The sequence below is a fragment of the Mustela lutreola genome, chromosome 17 (genome assembly GCF_030435805.1).
Source record: "Mustela lutreola isolate mMusLut2 chromosome 17, mMusLut2.pri, whole genome shotgun sequence".
In the NCBI taxonomy this organism is placed as follows: domain Eukaryota; kingdom Metazoa; phylum Chordata; class Mammalia; order Carnivora; family Mustelidae; genus Mustela; species Mustela lutreola.
In genome coordinates this window covers 7394064-7416013 of record NC_081306.1, presented here as the reverse complement: position 1 = coordinate 7416013, position 21950 = coordinate 7394064, and the positions used below count along the sequence as shown (strand labels likewise).

General features: G+C 36.6%; 1 protein-coding gene across 1 annotated transcript in view; it reads left to right on the top strand.

Annotated features, from left to right (window-relative positions):
* The window catches only part of LOC131819920 (phospholipid-transporting ATPase ABCA3-like), a 148788-nt gene that overhangs the window by 106068 nt on the left and 20770 nt on the right, over nucleotides 1–21950 (top strand). Inside the window, exons 20-24 of the mRNA XM_059155338.1 lie at nucleotides 1503–1746; nucleotides 1961–2165; nucleotides 10076–10295; nucleotides 14317–14469; nucleotides 15340–15518. Of these exons, the coding sequence (XP_059011321.1) occupies nucleotides 1503–1746; nucleotides 1961–2165; nucleotides 10076–10295; nucleotides 14317–14469; nucleotides 15340–15518 (1001 nt within the window). The remainder of the gene's footprint in view (nucleotides 1–1502; nucleotides 1747–1960; nucleotides 2166–10075; nucleotides 10296–14316; nucleotides 14470–15339; nucleotides 15519–21950) is intronic.

Here is a 21950-nt window from a genome sequence, read left to right as displayed (position 1 = left end):
AGCCCAATCAGAGACAAGGATCATCCTTTAAGGAGACTGGCCACAAAAGTTAATTATTAATGGAGGCACTTTGACCGTGGGTCATCTGACAGCTTTAGCTACACCTTCTAGGGAATGAATTGAAGTACTAAAATACTTTGTTTTGTAAAATTTAGGACAAAATCTCACATAAAACCAGGCTCACAGTGTGATACTAAATCCCAAAAGCCTTCGCAGCAGTCTCTAGATTAGCTATATTTTAAAACAGGTTAGGCTGAAGACTTTATGGGCAGGCTTACTTATTTGGAAGGCAGTAGTAATAATTGATTCCATGTACTGAATACTACCTTTGGCAAGAACTTTTCTAAATATTTCAATTATCTCAATTTCTATAACATACTTGCTTGAGGCTTAGAGATGTTAACTAAGTTGCCCCAGATAATGTATCTAGTATGTATTAGAGGAGGGACTAGATTTTAGGACTGCCTGGTGGGTGTCTGCCATATTAACCCACTCACTACACTAAATCACATCTGTAAGGAGCAAATATCGTCTTTCAAGGCTGATCATTTCCTTACAGGTGTTTGCATTTCCTTCAGCTACTGCCTTGTTGACTGTTGGTTTAAGTTAGCATAGAGCCTGTGCAGTTCAGCAGGTTTTTTCTCTTTTATCCTTTAGGTTCCATTGTCAGAGATGAAAATGCATTGCAAAATATTGGTTATTCTATCATAATCCTGATTTTACAACATGCACATTATAGGTTGGGTGGTATAAAAGCTGTCATTAAATCACATATCCCTTTTCTTCCTCCATGACAGGAGTACTAGATGAACACTTACTGTCAAAGATCACATAGTTTAGCAGAGAAGAGGGGAGAGAAAAGGGAGAACTTAATTACCATAATGCATAATGTGGTCCCTTTTCTACTATATTATGTTGTTTATACAAAAATAAAGACTGTACCTCACAGATATATCAGTAGTAATGTTTCAAATGGCAAGATTGCATTCCTTTTTCATGCTGAGTAATATGCATGTGTGTATCTAACATATACATGTATATATGTGTGTATATATATCTACTCTTCATCTGTTCATCTGTCACTGGACCACTTGGGTTGCTTCCATAATTTGGCTATTGTAAATAATTCTGCAGTAAACAGAGGGGTTTCAAGTTAGTGTTTTTGTTTTCCTTGGGTCAGTACCCAGTAGTGGAATCACTGGTATTTCTATTTTCAATGTTTTGGGGAACCTCCATACCATTTTCCACAGTGGCTATACCAGTTCGTATTCCCACCAACAGTGCACAAGTGTTATCTGTTCTCCACATCCTCATCAAAATCATCCTGACTCTATTAATAGAATAGAGTTCTTGACCAAGATGTGTCAGAGCTGTTGTGAGACACTGGAAATAGAAAAAGTATCAGGCAAGTTAAATTATTGGGTTCTCCCTCTCCACACTGCATATTAAGTGATCTCTACCGCATGCTGAGCCTGTGGTCATTTATTGTTTTCTCATTCCAGGTGACTTACAGACATACTTGCAGGACAGTCAAGAATGCATTTACTCGTGCATTATCGCAATTTCCTTTAGGGATCAAAAGGTAGTTACACTTTGGTTCAACAACATGGCATACCATTCACCACCATTATCCCTGGCAGTATTAGACAATCTTATTTTTATGGCACTTTCTGGCCCTGATGCTTCAATTACGGTCTCCAACAAACCTCAGCCTCAAAATATTGTTTCTAAAAAACTTGAGGGAAGGTATGTATGCTTTTTTATTGGGATTGTGCTTGGTATTTAAATATAGCCCTATTCCCCTATCTGAACACATTCTTCATAAAAAGTTAATTTTAAAGTTAATAAAGTAATAAAATAAATAAAAATAATTTATAATAAATAAAAAGTTATTTTTAGAAACTAATATTTTCCACTTCATTATCTTACCAATGTATCCTCTTTATTCATTCCTTTGTAGAAAAATCCCAGGACAGCAGGTAGCCTTGAATTTGTATCTTGGTGTGAGTATTTTCGTCAGTGGCTTTTGTCTTCTGACAGTGACTGAGAGAATCAATAAGGCAAAGCACATCCAGTTTGTGAGTGGGGTCTCTGCTATTAATTTCTGGCTCTCTGCTCTGCTGTGGGACTTCATGATCTACTTCATTGCCTGCTGCTTACTCTTGGTGAGTGTTAAAGTCCTTTGTGGGGCTTAGTTTCTGGTACATCCCAGAAAATTCTACTCAGTTAATATTAATTATCCTAATTAATATTAATATTGAAATCTCTCAAGAAAGAAAGAAATACTTTGTCACATTATATCAGGGAATACATTGTGGAATATGTCTCAGTGAAAATCTTTTCCTTTACATTCTTCTTTTAAAACACAATGTTCTCGTTTGAAGAAACAACCATCTTTTAAGATACCTTCCAGACATGCTTGCTCTCTAATATGTATTGGCCCCACAGCTGCTACAAATATGGAAGGTTTGACTTGTTATACTACAACACCAATCCCATATTAAACAAAGACAAATATTTTTATAAATTCTTTTCTCCTCCCTGTAGTCATCTGATTGCACTGCAAGAATAGTAGTGGAATCACTGGATCATATGGTATTTCTATTTTCAGTGTTTTGGGGAACCTCCATACAGTTTTCCACAGTGGCTGCACCAGTTTGCATTCCCACCAGTAGTGCACAAGAGTTCTCTGTTCTCCACATCCTCATCAGTAGCTATTCTGACATGTGTGAGGTAGTATCTCATTGTGGTTTTGATTTGTATTTCCTGGTGGACTATATTTTCTCAGTGAAATTAAGCTATAAAAGGTGTGAGGTTTGTGTGGATTATTAATAGAACCGAGTTCTTGAGTTAAATGGTTAAAATGTTTGACTTTGTGCCATGGACCATTCAAATTTTATGCATGTGTTCAAGCACTTGAACACTGAATAGATAATGAAGAATTATTGGAACTCTTATTTTTTTAAAGATTTTATTTATTTTTTTGACAGAGAGTGACTGCGAGAGAGGGAACACAAGCAGGGGAAGTGGGAGAGGGAAAACAGGCTTTCCGGGGAGAGCAGGGAGCCTGATGTGGGCGAGGCTTAATCCTAGGATCCTGGGATCATGACCTGAGCCAAAGGCAGAGGCTTAACAGCTGAGCCACCCAGGCGCCCCTGAAAATCTTATTATTGAAAGTAAAGTCAGGAGGATGTTTGTGGTCTGTTTTTACTTGTCACTTTCCTCATCTTTTCTACATCTGGCATCTCCGGAGCCATCCTTCTGTGAGAAGGCCAGTGAGATACTGCTGTGAAAGTTAAAGCAAACCCATTTGTTTTTTTGTTTGTTTGTTTGTTTTAATTTTATTTTTATTTTTCTTTTTTTTTCATTTATTTATTTTCAGCATCATAGTATCATTATTTTTTCACCACAGCCAGTGCTCCATGCAATCCCTGCCCTCTATAATACCCACCACCTGGTACCCCGACCTCCCACCCCCCCGCCACTTCAAACCCCTCAGATTGTTTTTCAGAGTCCATAGTCTCTCATGATTCACCTCCCCTTCCAATTTACCCCAACCCCCTTCTCTCTAACTCCCCATGTCCTCCATGCTTTTTCAGACCCCTTTGTTTAAAAACAAAACAAAACAAAAAACCCCATTTGTTTTAAATGAAATGTAGGTCATAGTAACACCCACTCATGACAACACGTGCTGTCCTTAATACCCATTTCGTTTGGTGTGCTCCCTCCTTGCCTCTGTGAATGAATCATTAAACACTACATCAGAAACTCTTAATGATGTCCTATAGAGTAACTAACTGAACATAATTTAAAAAAGGAATTAAAAAGACAAAATAAATTTAAAAATAAATGAGATGTGGGGCTCGGAGGCCAGTTTCACTGGCTCCCATGCCATTAGAAAACAGGATCATTGTTCATGGTGCTCTAGGGTTGGAAGGTTATAACTTTTGGTTCTGAGGAGGAATGATGCTCCTGTGTAAACTAGAACAGATTTAAAAGAGATTAGAGGCTGGAAGTGGTGGGGAGAGCACTTCATGAATACAGAGAGCTTTTATTTAAAAATTTTAAGGAGACACATGATATGAGCACTGGGGTTACACTGAACTGATGAATCATTGAACATTATATCAAAAACCAGTGATGTACTATACCTTGGCTAATTGGATTTAAATAAAAATAAATAAAAGTAAAATATATATAAAAATATTTTAAAGACTTTATTTACTTGAGAGAGAGAGAGAGAGAGAGAGAGAACAAATGAGAGAGAGTCCACCAGTGGGGGAGAGGTATAAGGGAGAGGGAAAAACAAACTCTCTGCTGAGCAGGGAGCCTGACCTGGGACTCAATCCCAGCATCCCAGGACCATGACCTGAGCCAAAGGCAGATGCTTAAGTGACTGAGCCACCAAGGTACCCCAGACATGCACATTGGATTAATTACTGCCAGTGCAAGTTACTGCTTTTACCACTTTCCTGATAGTGCTAAGACCTTACAGCCTTGTCATTCCAATGATGCCCTCCAACTTTTTGATTATGATAAGTCATTTTAATTTTACATATTTATCATACAAAATCTGCTGTGATTTTTGTTACAATAAATATTGACTCGTGATTTTTTCCATTGCTTTTGTTTCTTTTCTGAAATTTTATCTGGGATCATTTTTCTCTTCCTGAAGAACTTCCTATGATATTTCTTTTAGGAAAGTTTGGACTTCCAAAACAAAACATCTTGTAGATTTTGTTTGGGAATAATTTCATTTTTCTTATCCTTTGAAGAATATTTTGCTGGGTTTCCCCCCTGCTCTTAGTGATGCTGTTCCTTGTCATGGCTTGCTTTATCATTTTTCAACAAGGACTCAGCTGTCAGACTTCTTATATTTACTTGGAAAGTAATATGTCTTTTTTGCACTGTTTTCTTTTACTATTCATCCTTTGAGGTAGGGCTAGCATTCTTACTGTAATGTGCTTAGCTTTCTTTGCGTTTACCCTGCTTGGTGTGTTCAAAGTTTCCTGAGTCTAAAGATTGGTGTCTGTTATCAGTTTTGTAAATTTCCTGGTAATTCTCTTACTTTGCCTCATCTTCCTTCTCTTTTTGTTCTCTGTTTGCACCTGTATTGTTTTTTTTTCACTGTGTCATGGATGTCTCAAGCACTGTTCTCTTTATTTCCCTTTTTTTCTTTAAAGATTTTATTTATTCATTTAACAGAGAGAGAAATCACAAGTAGGCAGAGAGGCAGAGAGAGAGAAGGGGGGAAGCAGGCTCCCCGCCAAGCAGAGAGCCCGATATGGGACTCGATCCCAGGACCCCCAGATCATGACCTGAGCCGAAGGCAGAGGCCCAATTCACTGAGCCACCCAGGTGCCCCTTATTTCCCTTTTTTTCTTCTCTACTTTGTATTTCTTGGTGTATTTTCTATTGACTTCTTTTCCAATTTATCAATCCTACTTTCTGCCTCCATCTACTCAACTGTTAAACCTATCTAATGAGTTCTTAATTTCAGATATGTGTTCCTCAGATATAAAACTTCCAATTAATTCTTTTCTTTTCTTTTAAAAAGATTTTGTTTATTTGACAGAGATCACAAGTAGGCAGAGAGGCAGGCAGCGGGGGGAACCAGTTAATTCTTTTCAAAAATTTAAATTATCTTGTGACATTCTTCATCTATAAACCTATGCTCTGCTTTTTTATTTTCTCAGACATAGTCAACATAGTTCTTTTAATGTTCTTAGGAGTAACTTCATATCTGGATCATATTCTGTGTATAATTCTTTAGCAGTAATAATAGGACAGTTAAATAAAAAAAAAAGAGAAAGAGGTTAGAACTGGTATATCATAAAAGAAGATATCCAAGTGGCCCATAAACATATGGAAAAGCATCAATTGCATTAATTATTGAGAAAATACTTAGCAAAAACATAATGATAAATGTTTTCAACAAGATAGCATAGGAGGAAGTCCCAAGTCCTTTCTCCCCTGTGGAGGAAAAAAGAAAACAAGTGAAATTCAACCAAGTTTATAGGAACTCTAGAAAACAGTCATAGGTCTGTGCCCCAAACAAGAAAAGTCACATTCAAAATGACAGGAATTTCATAGCATATTTATGGGCTCTTGACTCAGCCTGTCCCTAGTGTAGCTCAGTCTTGGTCTGGAGGATATAGCAGTCCAGTTGCCACCTGTCCGCTGAAGTGGAAGAAATAGAACATACCTTCCTTATTTTCAACATTTTGGCCTGTCTAGAGGCTGAAAGAGGGACTGCTCTCTTTCTTGTCTAAGATTTTAGGTATGGAAAAGCAATAGTAGCTACTGGCTGTGAACCTGCAGGGGCACCACAGACCTGAAGATGCCTGGAAGAAAAAATGATGAGTTGAAACATAAAATAGACTGCCTAAGGCTTCAAGGAGAGCCTAGTGTAAGGTCCTGGGAAATTAAGACATGTCAAAGCAGCTCTATATATAAGGGAGGGAATCAAGAAACAATACATAGGCCAAGACAGTGCACATGCTCATAAAGACCTGAGAATACTTTGATCTTGATGGTATAGGAATGATCCCTAGTCTCAGAACTGCCCTGACAGTGTCAGTACAAGGATTGGAAGAGGTGGCTGGGTATTTTAAATACCCAAGTTTATACAGCAACATCATAAGGCCTACAAATAAAAAGGAAAATATGGTCTATTCAAGGGAAGAAAATTAAATGACAGCAACCATCCCTGAAGTACAAACAGGGGAGCTGTTAGACAAAGACTTAAAACTACTGTCTTAAATAAGTGGAGGAAGTTAATTACCACTAAACCTACCCCACAAGAAATGCTGAAGGATTCCTTTAGGTTGAAATGAAAGAATGCTGGACAGTAATTCAAACAATGTAAAGGTCTCCAGAAAAGGAAATACAGAAACTAGTTGTCTTAGTCAGCTCTGACCACTCTAACAAAATAGATATGGTGGATTACATAGCACAAATTTATTTTCTCACAGTTCCATAGGCTAGGAAGTCCAAGACCAAGGGGCATTTGATTTGGTTTTCCAATGAGGGCTCTCTTCCTGGTTTGAAGATGACTATCTTCTCACTGTGTCACACATGGCAGAGAGGGGAGAGAGGGAGAAGGAGAGAGCGAGCTAGAAGGAGTGGGAGAGGGAGAGAGCAAGAGCAAGAGCTCAAGAGCCTGCTTTCACCTTTCTTTTTTTTTTGTTTTTCACTTTTGCCAAATCTTTTTTTTTTTTAATTTTTTATTTTTGATAAACATTATATTTTTATCCCCGGGGTACAGGTCTGTGAATCGCCAGGTTTACACACTTCACAGCACTCACCAAATCACATGCCCTCCCCAATGTCCATAATCCCACCCCCCTTCTCCCAACCCCCCTCCCCCCAGCAACCCTCAGTTTGTTTTGTAAGATTAAGAGTCACTTATGGTTTGTCTCCCTCCCAATTCCATCTTGTTTCATTGATTCTTCTTCTACCCACTTAAGCCCCCATGTTGCATCACCACTTCCTCAATCACCTTTCTTATTGTAAGGATACTATCCCATCACAGGACCCCACCCTCACGGCCTTGTCTTAACCTGATTACATCCCAAAGGCCACACCTCCAGATACCAGCACAGTGGAGATTAGGGCTCAAAAATACTAAGCTTCCAGCTTTGAAGATAAAGGAAGTTGCCTTGAGCTGAGTGATACAAACAGCCTCTGGAAGCTTGAAAAGGCAAAAAATGGAATTTCTCCTAGAGCCTCCAGAAGGAATACAGTCATGTGGACTTTTTTATCTTAGTCTAGTGAGAACCATTCCAAAACTCTAAGATAACTTTGTGTTGTTTTAGCCACTAATTTGTGAATTTGGTACAACAGCATTAGAAAACAAATACAGAGGCTAATATATAGCTATCAGAATAGCTAAAATCTAGAAAGCTAAAATACCAAATATGGATAATAATTTAATGCAGTGGAGGGGGCAATTATTACTGATGGGAACATAAATTGGTCCAGTTACTTTGGTAAACAATTTGACATTTTCTTCTAAAACTTTGAAGATATATATATATATATATATATATATATATATATATACACATATATATATAAACACACACAATATGTATATATGGTATATATATCTAAAACTTTTTTAGATATATATATCTAAACTTTATATATATTCTAAAACTTTGAAGATATATATATGATATATATATATGATCTCCAATGCATATATATGTGCAAGAGACATGTACAAAAAGGTTTTTAAGAATGCTATTAATAAACAATAAACATGGCAAACAACTCAAGTATTTATCAAATATAACAGATGAATAAAAGTGATACAATAATACCTTAGAATACTAAAGAGCAATGAAAATGAACTGCCACACTAGGCAACAGTGGGGATGAATTTCACAAATACAATGTTAGCAAAAGAAGCCAGGTAGGAAGAAGTACGTACTATATAGTTCCATGTATAGTTGAAAAATAAAAGTAGTATTTAGGGATGTTTTTGTTAAAACTGTAAATAAAAGAAGGAAAGTAATTATCATAGAGGTTAGGATAGTGTTGACTTTCACAGAGGAGGGATATGTTGTGCCTTGAGTTGCATTGGTGTCTTTGGTAATTTTCACAGCAGTGTTTGTTTTGTAATATCTGAGTGATCTGTTCATCTGTATTTTGTACAATTTTGAATGTGTTACATTTCAAAATAAAATTTTCACTTGATAATTATTTTTAGAGACTGTCTACAAAAGTTTTTTTAAGACCCAAGATAAAATAAATTACAGTGCTCATTCTGGCTGTTTATATGCCTGATTTAAAAGATACTTCCATGGGGCACCTGGGCGGTTCAGTCAGTTAAGTGTCTGGCTTCAGCTCAGGTCATTGTCTCAGGGTCCTGGGATCGAGCCCCATATGGGCTCCCTACTCGGCAGAGAGTCTGCTTCTCCCTCCCTTTCCCCCTGCTTATACTATCTCTCTTTCTCTCTCTCTCTCTCAAATAAATAAATAAAATCTGTAAAAAAAATAATAAAATATTCAACTGAATATCTTATTGATATTTTTGTTTATAGACTAATTTGGGGAATAGCTGCATTCTTACAATGTTGAGTCTTCCTACCTAAAAATGTACATTTTATAATTAGTGAAATCCCTAAACATCATAAATCTTTCAAGGAAAAAAATACCTAGATCATTCAAAATTCTAAATAAGTATTTACATTCACTTCATTTCCCTTGAGACTGAAAGTCTGTGATGACAGAAGCAAAGTAGCCATGCTCATAATTCCCAAATATTTTCATCTATGCTATGTTTGTTTGTTTGTTTACTTATTTTTGCTGCTTTTTCTACTACCACTGAGAACCTGCTTTCAATCACTGGTAGCAATTCTCAATTTAATCCTACCATCCACTTCTCAAGGTTCTTGCTACATAAACATTTAATAGCTCAAAATAAATGATTCTGGAATATTTGGAGAAACCAGAGTTTTAACAACTTATAAGATGTCTATTTCTGGAGATTTATTTTCTGTAACAACTCTATATATTCTCTGTTACCCTTCTTAGATCCCCTCTAATTTTGAGTCTCCCTGTGTGCTTCTCAACTGAGTGGCTGACATGGGGAAAGGAGGAGTAGGAAAACAGTAGAGCCAATAGGCAGAATCTAAAAATGGAGAGCCATGAAAGGCATGTCCTTAGCATTACAGTTTACATCTGCCAGAATGTAAATCTTAAAAAAAAAAAAAAAAAGGTTTGTCTCCTAGGGGATCTCATTTCTGAGAATACTGAGAATTTGGTTTACTTGGGGCTAGAGGAAGGAAAAGAAAGAATATACTTTGATCTTGGTAAAGGAGAACAAAATGAAACTTTCAAGTAGATGAAAACAAAGAGAATGGCAATTGGAGGCAATTCTCCCTCACTTGAGGGAGAAGCAGAAGAACCTCAATAGACAGGCTCACAGACAAAATTGTTTGGTTAATAAAATACTTAGTGTTCTAACAAAGGAAGACTTTTCCACTTTTCTAAGTTATTAGACTGAATTCTTAGTCATTGCATAGTTTTCTCCACTTTGACTTTACTTGTGTATTCTCCGTCTCAGGTGGTGTTCCTGTTATCTGGATTGGATGAACTGACCAAGAATTACCGCTTTCTAGACACACTGATCATCTTCCTGCTGTTTGGCTGGTCCGTCATTCCCTTCACGTACCTGATAAGTTTCCTTTTTTCTAGTCATACCAGTGCCTACATCAAGCTTGTGATGTTAAACTACTTTGCAGGAGTTTTTGGCATAGTACTGGAGTCAGTAATAACTACATCAGGTAAGGACATCACACCATTTCCCCCATAAATAAAGAAATATGGTCTTGAAGATAAGAACAATACAAAGTTATTTTGTTCTGGATTTCTGGGAAAACTTACACTGCTTTTAAGTTAATAATCTTTTGTTAAGTGTCACTGATGTTATAGGCATTATGTTGGGGGCAATGCAAGATGAGTTAAGACACTACATTTTCACTAACCCAGTCCTTCAGTCCATTGGCCCAGGCTCAGTACAATACTTATTATTTCATTTTCCTCCTTTGACTTTAAGATTATGGAGAGATTGATTGGATTGGCAATGATGGCAAAGAGAAGTTTCTTAGAGCACAAATGCTGCCACTACTTTATTAAATGACCCTGTGAACATTAATTAGATCTGTTTTAAGTAATTCAGCCATACTAGGTCTTGCAAAGACTGAGACCAAGAGGCTTCTAACCCATTTACTGACCTTGGGTCTTGCCCTCCCACAAAAGAATTCCCTGAGATAGTTGGAAACATATTTTAATACTCCTTGCACACCTCCTCAAGGTGCAATATTAAGCCACATGAAGAAGAACTGATCTCTGAATAATAGACTAAGAAGCATGTAGAAGTATTTATACTGTGGTGCTCATTTATAATGTGACTACTGAGTTAGTCACATTGCTGTCAATTAGTTTCTGTGTTAGTTTTCTATTGCTGCAGTAGCAGGTCACTGCAAACTTAGTAAATTATACAAATGTATCATCCTACAGCTCTGTAGATGAGAAGTCTATCAGAGGGCACATTGGGCTAAAATCAAGTTGGCTGAGCTGCAAGGCAGCATCCCTCTCAGAGGTCTTTTTATTTTAATTTATTTATTTTTATTATGTTCAGTTAGCCACCATATAGTACATCATTAGTTTTTGATGTAGTGTTCAGTGATTCATCAGTTGCATATAACATCCAGTACTCATCACAACACGTGCTCTTCTTAACACCCATCACCCTGCTACTCCACCCACAGAGCCCCTCCCTTCTGTAACCCTCAGTTCGTTTCCCAGCATCTATAGTCTCTCATGGTTTGTCTCCCTCTCTGATCCACCTGCCTTCAGTTTTCCCTCCCTTCCCCAATGGTCCTCTGTACTATTCTTTATGTTCCACATATGAGTGAAACCATGTGATGATTGTCTTTCTCTGCTTATTTCACTTAGCATAATCCCCTCCACTTCCATCCATGTCGATATGGATGGTGGGTTTTCAACCTTTCTGATGGTTGACTAATACTCCATTGTATATATGAACCACATCTTCTTTATCCATTCATCTGTTGAAATGCATCTCAGCATCTTCCACAGTTTGGCTATTGTGAACATTGCTGCTATGAACATTGGGGTGCATGTGCTCCTTCTTTAACTACATCTGTATCTTTGGGGTAAATACCTAGTGGTGCAGTTTCTGGATTGTAGGGTAGCTCTATCTTTAACGTCTTGAGGAACCTCTGTACTCTTTACCAAAGTAAAGCTGACATCCCCACCAACAACGTAAGAGGACTCCCCTTTACCTACAACCTCGCCAACATTCGTTTCCTGCCTTGTTAATTTGTGTCATTCTAACTGGTGTAAGGTGGTATCTCAGTGTGGTTTTGTTTTTTTTTGTTGTTTTTTGTTTTTTGTTTTTTAATATATTATTTATTTATTTGACAGACAGAGATCACAAGTAGGCAGAGAGAGAGAGGAGGAAGCAGGCTCCCTGCTGAGCAGAGAGCCCAATGTGGGACTCGATCCCAGGACCCTGAGATCATGACCTGAGCCGAAGGCAGCGGCCTAACCCACTGAGCCACCCAGGCGCCCTCAGTGTGGTTTTTTGATTTGAATTTCCCTGATGACTAATGATGATGAACACGTTTTCATGTGTCTGTTAGCCATGTGTATGCTGCCTTTTTTTTTTTTTTTAAGATTTTATTTATTTATTTGACCGAGAAATACACAGCAGTGAGAGAGGGAACACAGGCAGGAGGAGTAGGAGAGAGAGAAACAGGCTTCCTGCCGGGCAGGGAACCCGGCATGGGGCTCAATTCCAGGACCCTAGGATTATGACCTGAGATGGAGGCAGATGCTTAGCGACTGAGCCACCCAGGTATCCCACTTCTTTCTTTCTTTTTTTTTTTTTTTTTTAATTTTTTTTTTCAGTGTTCCAAGATTCACTGTTTATGTACCACACCCAGTGCTTCATGCAATACGTGCCCTCCTTAAAACCCACTACCAGGCTTCTTTGGAGAAGTGTCTGTTCGTGTCTTCTGCCCATTTTTTTACTTCGTTATCTGTTTTGGGGGTGTTGAATTTGAGAAGTTCTTTATAGATCTTGGACATCAGCCCTTTGTCTGTAGTGTCATTTGCAAATATATTCTCCCATTCTGTGGGTTGCCAACATTCCCTTTCAAATCAATGTTACACCTAAGGCCCTAGTTAATGTAGTAATAGGTGAGAATAAAGAATGTGAAATTAGAAAAGAAACTGAATTCATTATTCAGAGATGGTAAGAAAATCAGGAAACTATTTTCAGAAATATGGAGAATATAGAGAGGCAAACCAAAACAACAGATAGTAATTCTCCTTTTCTCTAAATCCTACAGAGTGAGTTAATTTTTGGTCATTGCACACAAAATGGCCGCACTGTTTATGATTGTATCTAGTTTGGTTGATTGGTATTCTACTCCTATTGGTTTGTACACATGCTGATCTGGAAGAAAAGTATTTTTAAAACATTATCCATGCATTTACAACCATTTTTTCCTCAGTTTTTGTATCCTTCCACACCCCATTCATATGGTACCCTTCAGCAGGTTGTCAGCTAAGGAATCATATTACTTAAAATTTTTTTTAAAATTTTTTTATTGATTGCATAAATTGATTTTTGTTTTTGTTACATGACAAAATTGAATCAAAACCAGTTATATTAGCATATTACTTTATGTAGGAAGATCTTCCTCTACTCCTTAGAAGTAAGAGGCTATTTATAGGGGCACCTGGGTGGCTCAGTCCGTTAAGCTTCAGCTCAGGTCATGATCCCAAAGTCCTGGGATCAAGCCCCACATCAGCCTCCCTATTCAGCGGAAAGCCTGCTTCTCCCTTTACATCTGCCACTCCCACTGCTTGTTCTCTCTCTTTCTGTCAAATACATAAATATATATATTTTTTTAAGATGAAAGAGAATATTTGTATTCTATGGAGAGAGGCTAAATACTTTATAACATTAGCTCCTTGTTATTTTTGGCATCTATTCAGGTAGCCAGTCAGTGTCCAGAATTCTTTCTGGATAATAGATTATTTGCAAATACGCCAATTGTTAGCCTCTTTGAGGCAGGGTTGGTATGACTTTACCACTTAGAAAATTTGTATCTTAGGAACTTCACTCATTCCCTGTCTTCCTTGGTTGACCATCTCACTTTTATCAAAGTGTCTTACAAAGATGTTTTCTGCCCAGGCATATCATCTTATATTTATTACCAACAGTCTGAGGTCGGTCTTGAAGTCCTACAGTGACCTTCGTTAACTTAACTTGTAATTGTGTTGCCTATTCCTTCATATATAGTCTTCAACTATTATACACATTAAGTTAATATTTAAAGAAACCTCAGTGAGCTTTAGACTTGGTTCTCTGAAGATGTATCTCCTTTCAGCTGATAAAATATTTATCTCTTTCCTACTATTGTCATATGCTGACTTTTCTACCACAACTTTGTTTCTTTATTCATCCATGATAAGAAAAATGATAAGATAAGATAAGAAAAATGAGAAATCAGTATGCATTTCCTATTCACATCAGATGACAGAAGACAGGTTATATGGATATCAACTTTGCCAAGGATTTTCTAGTGCTGTAATTATCAATATAAACTATGCTACAAAACATATACTTAGTGGCAAGAAGTGAGAGTTTTGTGAGGATAATAATATAGCTTTGTAATTTTCTCCATTTAATTCATTGGGGAGATTTTGTTTTCCTGGAGCAATTCATTTTGTATAAAGCATGCTAATGCTATCTTTTTAATCACAAAGGATCTGGTTCTGAAAGCCTTCTACTTGATTCATTGATGGTGTTACCCATATATAACTTTGGGATGAGCATCAGTAAATATTTTAACAACCAAAATACAAGGCTGCTGTGTTCCTCAAAAGACGTTCCTGCCTTCATAAATTGTAGTAAAGCAAGTGAGTATCTGGGACTTGTCAGACACCACTGGCCTATTACTTATTTGACATACATAGCTCTACCTTTATTATTTTGAATCTTCACAATGACCATCAAGTTATGTGTTGTTATATTCACTATGAGGAAACTAAAGTTTATATAAAATTGAATAACTTACTCTGTCACACAATTTGTACAAGTTAGAGCTAAGATTCAAAACTTTAGCATAATGCATTTTCTCATGGGATAGAATCTCCATGGATGAATGGATAAAGAAAATGTGATACATACTTATGCATATATGCATATATTATACACACACACACATATATATATATACATATATATATATATATATATGAATTTAGAACCTTGTAATTATTACCTTTCTCATAAGCAGTTGAAAAAGTGTCAGCTGTTTAGCACTTCCAACTCAGCTTAAATGTTAGTATTCCCTTATAGGTAAGAGCGTTTGTATATGTAGCATATTCTAGGTGATTCTACTGCCACTGCTCCACATTTTCATACCCAACATCTGAAGTAGTTTCAAAGGAAATGTATTTTGGGGCAAGGAAAGCCTCTCTTGCTACCCACTACTCTGATTAGTGTGAACAGGCATTCGCCCAAAGATTCTGGCTGTATGGTACCATATTGGTAATGGATGCCTAGAACTATAGCAAGACAAAATTCATGGAATTAAAGGATCTTGAAGATATTTTGCATGACATATGAAGTCATCAAACATACCATTAAATATAGTATTTTGTGTTTATTTGGTAATCATTCTATTTGATTCTGTAGTACTTCCAGTTTATTGACTTCTTATAGTTTTCTTATTGAAATAATTTTTTAAAATAAACCTGTATCTTTTCCTTTGTCATTGACATCAGTAACTGAGATGAATGTATATGGTTTGGAAAAAGATGCAATAGGAAAATTCTTAATTGCGATGGCTGTTTTGGGATTTATTTTCTTCGTCTTGATTTTCCTTTTGGAGACCACCTCATGGAAAGTGAAAACCTTTGTGTTTCACTATATTTTCTTTGGTATCTACAAGAAATTTAATAAGGTAAGTACCTGGCTATGGATCTTAGGGATATCTCTAAGACCAAAAACATGTCTCCACATATGCCGAATTCCATTATTGGATATGGAAATATAAATCAGTTTATGTTGATTGAAATCCATGTTAATCAAAGATCTTCATTGTAATTTGAACTTTGTGGTTTCTAAACATTCTGGGCTTTGCTAGTCAAAATATGGTTATTTTTTATAGTTTTATTATAATAGAAAGCTTTCCTTTGAACATTTCTTATCAGAGGTCCATTTTCCTCCCAAAGTGCTCATGCACCCTAATTTGGTCCCTAGCTATTTAACAAACTCCCAGGTGGTATTGATTCTGCCAGCCTACAGAGTGCACACTTCATAGTAAGACTCTGTAGCAGTTGCTCTCAAAATCTGGCATTTACCAGACTCTCCTGGAAGTCTTCTTAAAATACAAGTTGCTGGTCTCTGCTCCATGAGTTGCTGATTTTGTGAACCTTAGGTAGGGCCTGAACTTGCATATGTAATACATTTTCAAGTAGTGCTTCTGCAACTCCTTCATGCTTTGAGAACCACTGTCTGAAGTGTTTTTAGAAGAAAGAATATTTTGAGGCTAAAGGAGCCTCCCTGTTATAAAAATAGATGAAATTGCATGACTGTCCCATAAGCTTAGACTTCAGTCCAAAGTCTTACTATGCCAATGTGGTCTTTCTTCACATTTCCCAGTACAGATCTGACTCCATAGGTACTCAAGATACAATGTGCACGAGTAAGGTATGAATGGTAGCACTAATGGAGGCATAAAAGGCAGGGAATATCCCAGAATTGCCTCCAGAAGTGGGGAAGATGCTAAGCAAAGGCTCAGCTCTGGTGTCATCAATAGAGCCAGCACCTGGTGTCCAGATCTTATGAGTGTCTCCTATTCAGCTGAACCATTAATCTGCAAGATTACATAGGGAATTTCTCAGTGGGTAGGAAAAGCCCAGGAACTGAAGGGTCAGGTCAAGTGAACATGCAAAAAGCTTGTTAGCACAGCAAAGTCCTACACCCAAGGCTGAGGTCATACATTCCAAAGATATGCCTCAGGTACCTACTAGGTACCTGGTATCATACTAGATGTTGGACAGGTCTCAGATTCCTGGGAGAGGCCCAGAAGGAACAAACAGATTCCCAGACTTGGAAGAGAGGGTAAATGAGACCTCCATAGAGATATAAGAGAAAGGGTTTCAAGACAGGGACCAAATCAGAGTTCAGACAAATACAATCCAAAAAATATGTGCTCTAATAAACAGAAACTCAAAATACTGTAAATGCATCTAGGTGTCACAAAACCAAGCTTTGGGCATTGGGTGACACTTGAGAAAGTGAGTCCAAGGCATAGAGGTCAACTTATGAACAGACAAGGAGCTGGAAAACATTCAAGGAGCTATTATTATGTCTGGAGCCAAGGTTTTGGAAGGCAGGACAGGATGACTGCAACAAATAATACATTATATGTCAAAAAAAGAAAAAAAAGAAAAAAGAAAAAAAGTGATGTGGCTGAGCTGGGAAAGGCCTCCAAAGTGCCATGCTAAGGATCTTGAACTTCATTCTAGGGCAGTCGAGTTTTGGGAATGAGGAATTTAATGGCAAAATTATATGGACTTGGGATTTTTTTTGAGGGAAAGTTTGTAATAAGAGTTTCAAATTATATAACGTTGGAATGTGCAGGTTTTCTCTTCTTTTCTCATTTTGCACTTTCCAAGGAATGTGCCAGTTTCATCTAAATCATCAAATGTATCGACAACAATCTGTTTGCAGTGTTCTTCTGTTTTGTTCTTAATATCCGTTAGTAGTTTGTAGTTTTTCTGCGCCCCCAACCTTGTTTTCTTAATTACTCTTGATAGGTGTTTAACCAATTAATCTCTCCGAAGAACCAACTTTTGAATTTTTTACTTCTCTGTTATATGTTTTGTTTTCTATTTTATTGATTTATTTTCTTACCTTTATTTTTCTGTCTTACTGTCTTGTGAGGCCATAATAACTTAGAGAATAATAGCTATAAATAATGCTACAAAACAGAAAAATTACAGATGAATTATATTTATGGACACAGATGCAAAAATCCTTCACAAAAATGTTAGTTTGAATTCATCACCTGGTAAGGTTTATTACAGGAATGCAAGCATAGTGTAACACTTTATTTTTTCTTAATTTTTAACTTCAATTCAATTTAAGTTAACAGTGTAACACTTTAAGTCATCATACTAATAAAACATAATTCACTATATTAATAAGAAAAATCAGAAAAACAATTACAGTCCTGAGAGATTCAGAAAAAAGATTTGATAAAATTATATTTCTTATAAAATTCTTTAGCAAACCAAAACCAGAAAGGAACTTCCTTAATATGGTAAAAAGTAACCACAAGAAGAATCTACATCAAATAATATATTTTTTTTTAAGATTTCATTTATTTACCTGACAGAGAGAGAGCACAAGCAGGAGAAGTGGCAGGCAGAGGGAGAGGGAGAAGCAGGCTCTGCACTGAGCAGGGAACCCACTGCAGAGCTTGATCCCAGGACCCTAGGATCATGACCCAAGTTGAACAATGTTAGATTAGTTTCAAGTGTCAACATAGTAAGTTCACAAGTTTATATGTTATGCTATGCTTACCACAAGTGTAGCTACCATCTGTCACCATACAACCCTACTGCAACACCATTAACTATATTCCCTATGCTATACCTTTTATTCCATTTTTTAAAAAGATTTTATTTATTTATTTGACAAAGAGAGATCACAAGTAGGCAGAGAGGCAGGCAGAGAGAGAAGGAAGCGGGCTCCCTGCCAAGCAGAGAGCCCGATGCGGGACTCAATCCCAGGACCCTGAGATCATGACCTGAGCCAAAGGCAGCGGCTGAACCCACTGAGCCACCCAGGTGCCCTCTTTTATTCCATTTTTAAATTCAGTTTTTATCCAATCTATTATAGGTATTAATGCAATAGGGCAAGAAAAAAAATGATGAGCATAAAATTGTAAAAATTTTAAAATTCATTATTTACAAATGACACCATTGTGTACATAGTTAAAGGAATGAAATGTTAAAATTAATATGCTAAATACAAAGTCTGTATAGAAAAATCAGTTATATATCCATATATAAGCCACAAACAAGTGACATGTCAAATGTTGTTATTCAAATAACATAAAAAGAAAAAGTATCTAGGAATAAGTCTAACAGAATTTATACAAGACCTTTATATGGAGAAGTATAAAACAGTATTGAAAGATTGAAGAAGACCTATAAATGAAAGAATACCATGTACTTGCTTTGGAAAACCCAATATTGGGAAAATGATAGTTTTTTCCCAAATTGATCTAAAGATTCAAAACAATTCCAATCAAAATGCTAGTGGGTATTTTTGTGTGTACATGTTTGTGTGTGGAAAATGATCAGCTGATTCTAAAGTTTGCATGGAAATGCAAAATGCCAAGGATAGCCAAGGAAGTGTTGAAGGAGAACAAAAGTGGTGCACTAACACTACCATATATAAGTATTTTTTTTATAAACTATAGTAACTAAAACAAATAAAACAATGTATTAGAAAAATAATTTTCCTTAAGGCATGGTTTTTTGTAGTAGCTTGGAATTTTTCTTTTTTAAAAATGCAAGTTCTTGGGGCACCTGGGTGGCTCAATGGGTTAAAGCCTCTGCCTTCGGCTCAGGTCATGATCTCAGGGTCCTGGGATCGAGCCCCACATTGGGCTCTCTGCTCAGCAGGGAGCCTGCTTCCCCCACTCTCTCTGCCTGCCACTCTGCCTACTTGTAATCTCTGTCTGTCAAATTTAAAAAAAAAAAAAAAAAGGAAATGCAAGTTCTTGGACCCCACCCCAGACCTACGAAAATCAGAAGCTTTTGGTTTTATTTTATGTTTTATAAGCCATCCAGCTGATTCTGATACATGCTAAAATTCAAGAACAAATGGAATAGAATGTCTAGAAATAGATGTACAAATATGTGGTCACCTGATATATGACAACATTGACACATAATGCAGTGGAGAAAGGATATTCTTTTCAATTAATGGTGCTGATCCAGTTGGTTATCCACATTGAGAATAAGGAAGTTGACTCCTGTCTTACTCTGTACAAATCATTTGTAACTTAACAACTTTTCTGTAGATCTAAATGTGAAAGGTAAAATAATAAACTTTTAGAACAAAAACATAACAAATACCTTCATGATAGTGAGGGCATCATTATCAAAAGACATCAAGTGAATGAAAAGGCAAGTCACCAACTGGAAAAAGATTTTTGAATTGTTAATTAGTAAGAAAAAGACAGAAAGCCCAACTTAAAAGTGGGCAAAAGACTTGAGACACTGACTTTACAGAAAAGAATATCCAAATATGCAATAAATATATGTAAAAATTCACAACATTAGTAGTCATCAGTAAATGCTAATTAAAGCCACTAAAGGACACCACAGCATACTCATAAAAATAGTAAGTGCTGAGGCTGCAGAATGACTAGAAATCTCAAACACTGGTGTTGGGAATATAAACTGATCACTCTTTAGAAAATTGTCTGGCATTACCTTCTAAAGTATTGTCTTCATATGTTTATGAAAATGAGCACACACTCAGACCCAGAAGCTCCCCTTCTAGGTATAAATCCAACATAAATGCAGGCTCATGTTCACCAAAAGACATTTACAAGAATGTTCACACAGCATTATTCATATAGACCCCCTTTAAAAAAGAGAAAGAAGCAGAGCACATGTTTGTCAGTCATATAATGGGCATTAGGGGAAAGAAGGGAAAACTGAAGTGGGGGAGAAATCAGAGAGGGGTATGAACCATGACTGATTATGGATTCTGGGAAACAATCTGAGGGTTTCAGAGGGGAGACAGGTTGGGGGGGGGGGGAATGGGTTAGCCTCATGATGGTTATTAAGGAGGGCATGTGTTGTAATGAGCCCTGGGTGTTATACACAAAAATGAATCCAGGGATGCTACATCAAAAACTAATGACGTACTGTATGATGAATAACATAACAAAAGAAATGTCTGTTCTCACAATAGAATATAGCAATAAGAAGAAGCAGGCTATAAACTTATATGGAACAGCATGGAATAATAACACAACTATCATATTGCCCCAAAGAAGCCAGACACAGAAAAGTTACATAAAGTAGAATTCTGTTAAGAGAAAGAGACTGTCAGACCAAGAAACAGACTCTTAACTATAGAGAACAAACTCACAGTCACCAGAGGGGAGGTTGGTGGGTGGAATGGGTGAAATAGGTGAAGGGGATTAAGAGTACACATCACAATGAACTTGAGTCGTATGTAGAATTGTCGAATCACTATATTATACACCAAAAACCAATTTAAAGCTCTGTGTTTACTGGAATTAAACTTAATTTAAAAATTAAAAAATAAAGTAGAATTTCATTCATATAAATTTCAAAAACAGACAAAACTAATATATAATATTTAGAGTTACAAGTCAGGATTCCAGTTACTGTTGAGATAATGCTCTGTTTTCTTTATCAGGGGTGGTTACATAAATATGTTCACCTTGTGAAAAATCATTAACATGTAGGTTATGATTTATGCACTTGTCTGGATATGTCGTGCTTTAAAAGTTTAGACTAAAAGTGGCATTAAAATTATTCAGCATATTTTGCACTAAACTACAATAAAATCTGTAGTTCCTAGAACTGAACCAATGTTAATTTCTTTATTTTGATCAGTGTACCGTGACTGTGTAAGGTGTTAACATTAGAAGGCTAAAATGCATACTGGAATTATCCTGTGTTTATAATTGTCTATAAATCAAAATTTTTTCAAAACAGGAAGTTAAAAATTAAAATAGGGTCATGGACATATCTTAGATTATTCTTTCATACTCTTTCTACCATGTGGAATGCCCTGCCCTTTTTTCTCCCTTCCCATTATAAGTCTCCTAATTAACTCCTATTTACTTTTTAAAATTCAGTTTATTTACCTTGTGAAATGGTCCTTGGATTCCACTCTTCCTCTCAGAAAAGAAAGAGTTAATCTTCCCTATTCCTAGTTGTATTGATATCTTATAAAATAAATGTAATTAGCAAATAGTATTTGGTTATAATTTATAGTGTGTTGTGGTTCCAGTTTTTTCCCAATATTTTATTTATTTATTTGAGAGAGAGAGAGAGAGAGAGAGCATGAGAGGAGAGAGGTCAGCAGGAGAAGCAGACTCCCCACTGAGCAGAAAGCCCAATGTGGGACTCGATACCGGACTCCAGGATCACAGCCTGAGCCAAAGGCAGTCACTTAACCAACTGAGCCACCCAGGAGCCCATGGATCCAGTTTTTGATGAAATGTCCGTTTTGATAGGAACAAACTACTTGCTCTCTGGGTAGGAATATAGTTTTTAAACTTCGGAAATAGGGGATAGGTATATCCCCTATTGTATATGTCATATAC